The sequence below is a fragment of the Sinocyclocheilus grahami genome, unplaced genomic scaffold, assembly GCF_001515645.1.
Source record: "Sinocyclocheilus grahami isolate Dianchi unplaced genomic scaffold, SAMN03320097.WGS_v1.1 scaffold102.1, whole genome shotgun sequence".
Classification (NCBI taxonomy): domain Eukaryota; kingdom Metazoa; phylum Chordata; class Actinopteri; order Cypriniformes; family Cyprinidae; genus Sinocyclocheilus; species Sinocyclocheilus grahami.
In genome coordinates this window covers 1,266,208-1,277,426 of record NW_015505281.1, presented here as the reverse complement: position 1 = coordinate 1,277,426, position 11,219 = coordinate 1,266,208, and the positions used below count along the sequence as shown (strand labels likewise).

General features: G+C 38.6%; 1 protein-coding gene across 1 annotated transcript in view; it reads left to right on the top strand.

Moving 5' to 3' along the window:
* LOC107588322 (platelet-derived growth factor receptor beta-like) overlaps window positions 1-11,219 on the top strand; it is a 57,602-nt gene that overhangs the window by 19,393 nt on the left and 26,990 nt on the right. Inside the window, exons 2-6 of the mRNA XM_016276375.1 lie at window positions 5,923-5,996; window positions 6,624-6,908; window positions 7,840-8,097; window positions 9,375-9,505; window positions 9,756-9,921. Of these exons, the coding sequence (XP_016131861.1) occupies window positions 5,954-5,996; window positions 6,624-6,908; window positions 7,840-8,097; window positions 9,375-9,505; window positions 9,756-9,921 (883 nt within the window). The 5' untranslated portion in view covers window positions 5,923-5,953. The remainder of the gene's footprint in view (window positions 1-5,922; window positions 5,997-6,623; window positions 6,909-7,839; window positions 8,098-9,374; window positions 9,506-9,755; window positions 9,922-11,219) is intronic.

The following is an 11,219-nucleotide window of genomic DNA, read 5'->3' as shown; positions in this document are numbered from 1 at the left end:
CGCCGTTGGTCGATACACTCATATTGCGGTTCTGCTGTACAGGAAATGTGATGTGTCATCACCACATGGATTGGACAGCAGCGAAATGTTTCGCAACATTTAAGGAGCTACGGCTGTCCGATTCGAGGGGGAATTTGGGACCATTTTATTCATGTGTGTGTGTTATTCCTGGTCTTGGAGGTCTGCGTGTCTCTCACACACCCACGCTGAATCTCTACACATGTTTCCGAACACACACAGGAAGCTAGAGGCCCTGCAGCTGAAAGCAAAGAACAACATCAAAAATTGTTTCTTCTCTCAGCGCCTTTGTTTTTCTTTTTCCCCTTTTCTTTCAAGGCTGTGTGTTTCCCAGGAGCCCTTACAGAAGAACAGACAGCAGTTCTGGTGCTGAAGTGACTTTTCCCCCCTCAAACTGGCTCCCGCTTCATCAGTGCGGCACTGGCAGATGTTTAAGGAAAACAATCTCCCGTATAATGATAATCCCAGCGGAGACGAGCAGCTCGGGGGTAGTTTAAATGGGTGCAAAAGCGACGGTCCTCGCAGAAGCCATGTGACGTCTGGTGGGAATTCTGGGATTTAGCTGTTGTGTCACGGAATAGCATGTTTGAGAGTGTTAGAAGGAGTCCGGGATGCTGGGAAGGGTCAGACGAGCACGGCGTTCCCATCCCAACACCCCCCCCCCCACACACACACTCTAAAGACACTCAGTAGACACCACATCTGTTTACATGAAGCAAACCAGCATGTCACAGTACTTGAGGCAGCCACTCAGAACAGCATAGCAATGCCCTATCATTCATCCAAAACATCTTGAATCTGCATAACAGCACTATTAAACTCTCACAACACCTTAGCATTGGCATAGCAACACCCTGGCAACCTTCCAGAACACTTTAAAACACACACAGCAACACTAAAATGTTTAGAATGCCTTAGCAATGGCATAGCAATGCCCTGGCAACCACCCAGTTCATCTTGAAAACACATAGCAGCACACTAAAATGCTTCAAACATCTTAGCAACTGAATAGCAACACCCTGGTAACCACGAAAACATCTTAAAAACCACATAGCAACACTCTAAAATGCATTGAATGCCCTGGAAGCCACCCACAACACCTTATAAACAGCATAACAACACTAAAATGCTTAAATCGCCTTAGCAACTGTATAGCAATGCCCTGGCAACCACCCACAACACCTAATAAACAGCATAACAACACTAAAATGCTTAAATCGCCTTAGCAACTGTATAGCAATGCCCTGGCAACCACCCACAACACCTAATAAACAGCATAACAACACTAAAATGCTTAAATCGCCTTAGCAACTGTATAGCAATGCCCTGGCAACCACCCACAACACCTAATAAACAGCATAACAACACTAAAATGCTTAAATCGCCTTAGCAACTGAATAGCAATGCCCTGGCAACCACCCACAACACCTTATAAACAGCATAACAACACTCTAAAATGCTTAAACTAACTTAGCAACAATTTAGCAATGCCTTGGCAACCACCCAGAACACCTTAATGAATGAATGAATGAATGAATGATGCATTTATATAGCACTTTATTGTGTATTGTTGTACACCCAAAGTGCTTTACAATCATATGGGGGGTCTCTCCTCAACCACCATCAGTGTGCAGCATCCACTTGGATGACCACCCACTACACCTTATAAACAGCATAACAACACTCTAAAATGCTTAAAATGCCTTAGCAACTGTATAGCAATGCCCTGGCAACCACCCACTACACCTTATAAACAGCATAACAACACTCTAAAACGCTTAAACCGCCTTAGCAATTGCATAGCAATACCCTGGCAATCACCCAGAACATCTTAAAAACCACACAGCAACACTTTAAAATGCATAGAACGCCCTGGCAACCACCCACAACACCTTATAAACAGCATAACAACACTCTTAAATGCTTAAACTGCCTTAGCAACAGTATAGCAATGCCCTGGCAACCACCCACAACACCTTATAAACAGCATAGCAACACTCTAAAACGCTTAAACCGCCTTAGCAACAGTATAGCAATACCCTGGCAACCACCCAGAACATCTTAAAAACCACACAGCAACACTTTAAAATGCATAGAACGCCCTGGCAACCACCCACAACACCTTATAAACAGCATAACAACACTCTAAAATGCTTAAACTGCCTTAGCAACAGTATAGCAATGCCCTGGCAACCACCCACAACACCTTATAAACAGCATAACAATGGTCTAAAATGCTTAAACCGCCTTAGCAACTGCATAGCAATGCCCTGGCAACCACCCAGAACATCTTAAAAACCACATAGCAACACTCTAAAATGCTTAGAAAGCCCTGGCAACCACACAGAATACCTTAGAAATGCATAACAACACTCTTAAATGTTTTAAACACCTTAACAACTGCATAGCAACGCCCTCGGGTTTGCTGTGATCCCAGCTGCAATCATAAATTATTTCTGGCTTTTTGATGCTGCTTTAGCTACTATTTCTGCTGATGTTGAAGTCAACAGTGCCAGACGTGGGTCGAAGACAATGGCAGCATTAGATTTTCCTTGTATTCTGCAGCATTGGTTCTTTTGAGCGATCTGGCAGCTCCTGCATGAGTCTGCGCTCTCTCTGACGCAGGTTGGCCGCGGTCAAGCTTTTCTAGAGCCCAGAGAGACGTTAGCATGAAAAAGAGGCCGTTCTGACATGGACGTCAGCCTCATTCTGGCCTCTCTCTTTCCTTTAGAGTTACCGTTCTTTAGTCTTTCATATTCTGTGTTTTTTAGCCAGTCTTTCTCTTTCTCTCCCTCTGAAAGGGTTTGATTCAGAGCTCTTTTCATTGCTGGGCTGCTTGGCAGCGAAATATTCCACCGTATTCATCTCGCCTTTTTTTCAGACGTTATGTTTTTTCCCCCTGGTGCTCTTGGTTTCACAGCAGCTTTCAGAGGATTCAGCACATTATAAAACTAGGAAACTAGCTGCAGCTCACAGACCTGATGTTTCTCATTTCAGAATTGCTTGTTTTTATTTGCATTGACTTTTAGTGCATCTACAGATGGTGTAAATGGTTTGTTCAATTATTTACATGATGGTCATCCTACAGCATTTGTTCTCCAGACATGAAGGTCTCCTCAAATCATGTGTTTTTTTTATTATTATTATTATTATTAATATTATTAATTGAAATGTGTATTTTTTTATTAAAAAGAAATGCAAATTTTTTTAATTTATTTTTAATTTTTTTTATAATGGTTATTTAAATGGTTAGTTAATTTACTCATAATCATCCTGCAGTGTGTGTGCTCCAGACATGAATAATTAATCAAATCACATGTCTCATTGAGGATAAGTGTGTTGGTTATTTTATTTTATTTACCTTTAAATTGATTTAAATGTAATTTAAAATTTTAATTTATACACATTTTATTAAATTAGTGTTTTTAAATTTAATTTAATTATTTTATTTAAAGATTATTTCTTCACATTGTTTTTATGCATTTCAATAATTGTTCCAAACCTGTATATAACTGACATATTGCTTTTTGCTGCTTGACATTGTTCCTAATGTCTAGATTTGTATTTCATTGCATTGTTTGGCATGACATCAGGGCTGAGTATATGAATAAGTACAAAAATAGTAAATGTTTGAATGAGTGTCCTGCAGTGTGGCCTTGAACTGTAAGAAAAAATGATGGAAAAACAGAAAAGGTACTGGTACTTTCAGCCAGAACATTTCCTTTAACTCTAAAACTCATGCAACACGTAACTCAAAAACAGATACAACACCTGTGAAAAATCAATACAGGAAATGATCATATTAGCACAGTACATGTGCCCTATTTTTACAGTCTTTTCTTATATGTGTAAACACGACTCCTGGGGTCTCTGAGTGCGTCCCCTGTGTATTGGAGATCATGAGAAAGTTTCCAAGTCTTTTCTGGGAATACACACTGGACAAACTCCTCCTAAAGCAACTATAACAGCACTCGAGGCTCCTCGTTCTCTGATACGTCGCTCCTGAGGGACCGGCAGCACTTTATGAAGTACACTTTTCCTCTGGCAGTATATTAGGCACGAGAGAGATGCAGGATTTGTGCGGGATGCTTGATTTTGATTGCTTCGGTGAGATAGTGCTGAGAGTTTTAAAACACACAATAGCACATTATTGCTTCTTTTTGATTGCCTTGTCGGAAAATGTTTTCAGTATGGTGCATCTGCGTTAAACAGCATCAGATCTCACAGTTAACCAGTGGAGTAAATATTACAACCGAAAATATAATATAGTGAACATTCAGGTTGTTAAGACAAGACACCCCAGGTAAATAGACTACATTAGAGTTGTGTCTTGCCTTAAGCTCAAGTTTATTAGAGCAGGAGGATGATTTCTTATTGAAAGTAATTGTTTTATTTCATGAAGCAACTCTTGAGTTTAATCGTGTGGCTAAAAATAGTCATGATTAGATCACCCTGCCGAACATCTTTTACGAGTTAAGAACATTTCTCCAGAGTTACGCATTTCACTCTTTTTCCAGCGACTCCCTCAAAGGATTCCTCCTCCTGCTCTCCGCCTCTTCTCTGCGATATGTTCTTCCACCCTCTCAAGTTTTCCCACCCTGATTTTGCACCCAGTGATCCAGCTTTAACGGTTTCCAGGCCTCTAAAACACTCACCCCCACTCCATTCATCCGTCTGTCCATTTCCACCCACAACAACCCCGAACGATTAACCCTAGTGTTTACTTACACACACACACACACACACACACACATCCTGGAGGATTTGGGTCTTTTGTGACCTCTGGCCTCTGTGAATGATCTCTAGAACACCTTGAAAGGGATCAAATCTCTAATAATTAGATTTATCCTGCAAACTTTAATGTTTATATGCAGTTTTAGAAGCACTGAAAGATGCTTAAATATTACAGAATTTGTCTAGTTTTTCAGACATCTTTATTAGTTGTGTAAGTCAGTCCTTACTAGTACTAATAGTGCAGATAATAATGTGATCAAACCTCTATGTATTAACACTAACCAGCGTTGTTTTAGTATCATTAATATACTGTTTTGTAAATATTTTGAATTAGATGTTTTTATGGGGGGTTTTTTCACTTTAATTTTAGTTTAAGTTTTAGTAATTTTGTTCCGTTTTTGTTCTTTTTAAGTGTCCATATAGTTTTTTTTAATTATTTTATATTTATTCGTTAATTTGTTTAATTTGAGTTTTTACTACTATTTACAAGTTACTTACTTTAGTACTTAAAATTTTCAAATAATCAAAGATGAGAAATATTTCCTTGACATAAAAGTCATAACTGAAATAAAAGTTTTTATTATTTTATTTTATTTTATTTATATATTTTTTTTATTCCAGTTAATGTTCAAGTAGTGATTTTTTTAGTTTAGTTTCTCTAATAACACTATTAATGTTGAGTTTGTGCATTGTCCTGCAGGATTGATTCCCCAAATCACGTGTATTGTTGTGCAGAAGAGTTTTATTTCTGTTTTTCTGTTTTTATTATGCTGTTGTTTTGTTGGGATGCTCACCGTGACCACAGTAGATGCCAGTGAATGTGCCGCAGTGAAAAATGCAACAATAACAGCGTTTGTGAAACATGCTACTGTTTGTGTGCAGTCAGGCATGTGTGTCTCTGAAGCCTGTGTGAGAAACGACCCGTGTGTTATTCCACAGCGCTGGACACACGGGAGGCACATCTAGTCAAAGTTAAAGATCCTGTCGTGGAAATACAGTCATAAACTCATGACTGCATGAGTTTTTAAAATAACTTCACTAGAGGAATTTGTCACACTTGGGTCAATTTTCTCCTTTGTAAAAATAAATGTCGAGGTGAGTTTGGTAAGATTGCTGTTTCCTTTAGTTTTGAGGCGAATCAATCCTGAGTTGTTTTCCTTCCGTCTGCAGAGTCTAAACGTGTCCTGCTCTGGAAGACAGCATGAAGAGTTTCAGCCGGTCCCGACTGACTGCCATGACAACAGGTAACAGACTAAACAAACCCCCAAAATAATGTTACTGTCAAGACTTAGCCAAATAAACTCAAACCTAAAGCTCAGTATATTCTGCACATGACTCATTTAATGTATAGAACTCAGAAGGCCTTCTTTTACTGCTTATTTCACACTTTTGGTTTTTAAAAACAAACGGTGCCAGATGCAAATAGATAAAGTGTAATAAAATAAAAGCTTAAATGTGTGTTTTGGATGTTTTTTTCCACTCTTTTGAAACAAGACATGTTATAGAAGCAAAATAGTTTAAAATCGTAAAATTAACCAGTGCATTGCCTGTAGTGTTTTGCCTTAAAACCTACCTTAAAATTGTGATAAATTAAGTTATTGTAATTGAAATCTACAGATGCATATAGATAAAAGGTTTGAACAAAGACATGTTGTAGAAGCAAAATAACCCAGAATCTTAAAATGGAGCAATGCATGCAAAAGAATATGGTTAGAATTAACAACAAAATCTCTAAAAATGACATTAAAATGTTCATTCCGAAATTCTCATGACATGTGTTTTTCTTAAATGATTTATGCACACTTTGAGTTGTTGTAGAGCTGTGTTGTTTGAGTGAAGCTGTGCTAATCTGAATGCTGGTTTGTGTGCAGGTTTGCTCCTGCTCTGTCTAGGTAGCTCAGGTCTGGAGCTCAATCCCAGCGTCTCTCAGGTCATCCTCTCCATCAACTCCTCCTTCAGCATCACCTGCTCCGGCTGGAATTACGTCACCTGGCGCTTCAAACGGGAGGAGAATGTTCCGGAGTTCCACGTCGAGAAGCCAAGTTCGTCCTCCAGCGTTCTCAGTCTGGAGCAGGTGATGTGGAGACACACGGGCGTTTATGTGTGTTCGGAGAACGGGACAGACGAGACCAGAGAGGTGGCCGTCTTTGTGCCTGGTAAGAACTCATGAAAAGATTCAAAACTAGTTCATTTGTAAATGACTTTACTAGTAGGTCGAGTTTAAAAAAGTGCAAATGTAAAACAACACATATAATTTATTTGAACATTAGAAATGCTAATTTTAACATCAGAACATGTTTTAGGTAGTTTTGAATGTGATTTTCTCATTCATATAACGTTGTGTGAGTTTTATTTGATTTATTTACCCACTTCCATATTTTTTTCATTTATCTGTGTATTCATTTATTGTTCCTCAAATAGATTCTTTTGTTCATTCACTCATGCATTCATTCCTTTACTGATTCTAACATTGATTTGTTTGTTCACTCACTCACTCACTCATACGTTCATTCATTTGGGGATTCTCACATTGATTTAATGAAGTCATGCATTCATTAATTTATTATTTCTCATATTGATTTGTTCGTTCACTCACTTATGCATTTATTTATTATATTCTCACAGTGATTTATTTGTTCATTCATTCCTTTATTGGTTCTAACATTGATTTGTTCGTTCACCCATTTACTTACGCATTCATTCATTTATTGATTGTCAAAATGATTCATTCTGTCATTCACTCACACATCGATTCTCACATTGACTTTTTTGTTCACTCACACAATTCATTTATTAATTCTCATATTAATTTGTTCATTCACTCAGGCATTTATTCTTTTATTATTCTCACACATTCATTGATTTATTAATTCTCATATTGATTATTTCATTCACTTACTCAACTCACTGACGCATTCATTCATTTATTATTTCCCATATTGATTTGTTTGTTCATTCATTCATGCATCCATCCATTTGATGCTTACATTAATTCATTTGTTCATTTACTCATGCATTTATTTACTTATCCATTCATTTGTTCACACACACACACACACACTGATTCTCTGATTCTGTTCGCCTCAGATCCTGAGGTGTGGTTCCTGGAGAACGATCATTTAATGGTGACTAAGACGAGAGAAGAAGGCACGATCCCATGTCTGGTGACAAATCCCTCGATAAATGTCACGCTGTACGAGAGTGACTCAGAGATAATGGTGGAGGGTTCGTACAACCCCAGCGTGGGCTTCAGCGCCGCCCTGGAGGACAGAACCTACAAATGCAAAGGAGAGCTAAACGGAGAGGAGAAAGAGTCCGTCAGCTTCTATGTCTTCAGTATATTTGGTACCTTTGCATCTTGATCCAGTCCTTTTTTTATATTATCAAAGGGTCTTTTTTTGCTCAAATGTTGTTCATTTATTGCTCAGTAGACTTACTGATATTTCCAGTTGTGCTTTAAGTATCGACTTTGTCTCAAATGTTCAAAATAGACTATAATAAGTCACTACTCATCATCCAGTAAAAGTACAGCGCAATAAAATATTGAGATTATTGTCTTTGCAAATCTGAGCAGACAACAAAAGTTTGCTCTCCATTTAATCTCATTATTTTCTTTACTGCCAAAAATGACATTCTTCCTCAGTATTTTTGTCTTGTACAGTATTTCAGTACAAATATCAAAATTTCTTAAATCAAGATACATTTACATTAACAAAATTACTTGCGATATTCTTGTGTTCTGGGAAATCTATCAAAATTAAAGGATTTTTGCTCAATTCAAGGAGAAACAAGATTATTTTTCTGACCCCACTGGCAGTTATTGATGACTATTTTGAAGATTTGTTTTACTGTAATGAAACAAGACAAAAAGATTTTGTGTAGTGTGTTTAGCTCCATTTATTTCAGTGATGATTCAATTTAGCTCAATAACAGAGTCAGTGTTGCAAAATGCATGAAACTATTAAACTAATTCAGTTTTAGTAAAGCAAGTAATTAATAATTTTTTTTTTTGCATTTTTGTCTTTTTTTTCCAGTACAAATACATAAACATTCTCAAATCAAGATACATCAACTTAAGAAGCAAAATGCCTTAAGATATTAATTCTTGTTTTCTGAAAAAAAAAAAAGATTTACAATTATGAATATAATTTCTATAAATACCAACAAAAGTATCTGCCAATAGGGCAAGAAAAAATATTTATTTATTTATTTATTTTTATTTATTTTTTGTTTGTTTGACTCAAGTTTATTTTTCTGACCCCATTGGCAGATATTTGCTCTGGTTTTAAGCATAAACAAGCATTTTTTTCCGTGTAGGAGAAAGGATTTTCATATTTGTCCTAGACATATGGTCTGCTAATGCTTTAATATTACAGACATTTATGACTGTATTTACCATTCATGTATCAACATTACAGACAGTTATTTGCTGTTTTGAGTTAAAACGCTCACCATTTTCCTTTCATTTGTATTTGTAAGATGGTTAAATCATGGAGAGAGTCCATGTGTTGCACATCTGTGTCATCATTAACCGGACCAAGTCTCTCACAAACACATCAGATGATTTGTTTTCCATCAAACAATAGCCGTTTTTGTTCTTTCTTTCACACACATGGCTTCAGCTCCCGAGGCTCTGGATCCCTACATCAACGCCTCCAAAACGGTCCTGAAACAGGGCGAGACACTGAACGTCAACTGCACCATTCACGGCGTGGAACTCGTCTTCTTCTCCTGGGACTTTCCCCACAAAGACGTGAGTGGGCTCAACTCTTTGTTTTCATTATTTTCTCGAGCACTTAGCGCTCCCGTGAGAAGCTCCGCATGTTGAAATGAGCTCAAGATGTGCAGCCACACCTTCGTGAGGAGCACGTGTTTTTATTATGAGAAAAAAGTCTGTTAAAAGAAAAGAAATACCCCTGAAAATCAGTTTCCGGGAGCAAATATTGCATGCTAATGGAAAGTTTGATTTCTGACACTGAAACCCCAAATGTGTTGCCCCTCAGGTGGGGGACATTGAGCCCTTGACTGACGTCCTGTCGTTCATGAGCATGCGGTCCTGTCTCAACATCACAGACGTGTCTCTGGCCAGATCAGGACAGTATGTTTGTCACGTGCAAGAGGGTGTGCTGAACCAGAGAGCTTCAGCCAGTATTAACATCACTGTACTGGGTAAGAGCTGCAGATGCATGACATTTACATAAAGTACAGAATAAAGTCTGGCTACTCAAATCAGTGAAGGTCAACAACAGGGTTATTATATTATATTTACTATTAAATTATTTTTAATTTATTTATTTCAGCTAGTTTCCTATTTTCATTTAGTTTAACTTGAACTAAAATAACTAAAACGAAAACCGAAACAAATAATAAATATATATATATAAATAAATAAAAAAACTAAAATAACAAAAATGACTAAACTTTTAACTGAAATTAAAATGAAAAAAGATGAAAACATCTCAGGTTACTTATGTAACCATGGTTCCCTGAGTAGGGAACGAGACACTGCGTCCTCAAGGGGTCGCTATGGGGAATGCCCCGTCGTGACCCGTGTCTGAAGCATACATTGAAAAAACACCAACAACACGTTGGCCGGCGACAGCCATGACATCACTACCGGTGTGACTATAGTATAAATAGGCACCAGGAGAACACATCATCTACATCTTCGTCTGAAGTTTGCGTCCGAAGCATGGCAAGAAACCTAGAGGACGCAGTGTCGCGTTCCCTACTCAGGGAACCATGGTTACATAAGTAACCTGAGACGTTCCCTTTCATGGGAACTTCGAACTGCGTCCTCTAGGGGTCGCTATGGGGAATGGTATACCCACGCCACCATGCTAAGGCGAGTGCATGCCAGAAACCATGGCGAGCACTAAGTATCAGCTCTACCATATTGCCATGGGAGTTGCCCCTGGGACGTTAGACGGCTGTCAGTGACATTATTCCCTCAGAGCAGCCCATAGATGGAAATGGTGCATCCCAAAACGCTATCTTTGAGAAGTAATCAACTCAGTCTAAGGCGTATAATGCTGGAGTGGCTAGCAGTAAATCTGTAGCTGAGGGGGCAAACATACAGCTCTCAAACGAGAGGAGGCTCGACCTGCAGCATGTTCCAAAGCTGGAACAGCTAGCAATAATTTACTTAGCTGAGGGAGCAACACACCCAGTTCTCAGTCGAGAAGGGAGCTCTACCTACAGCATGTTCCAATGCTGGAACGGCTAGCAGTAGTTTACCTTGGCTGAGGGAGCACAAACCCAGCTCTCAGCGAGAGGGGGACTCGACCTACAGCGCGATTGTTAGAATCAGAAGGGTAAGTGTACTGCAAGCTAGCCAAAAAACACAGCGCATCAGAGAGGCAGAGAAAGGGCCTAGTTCGCCTGATGCTGCTGGTTCCAGGTGCTCTGGGAAAAACAGAGAACACAACTCTCACGTGAGAGGAGAACTCCGAATTCAGAAGGAGTAG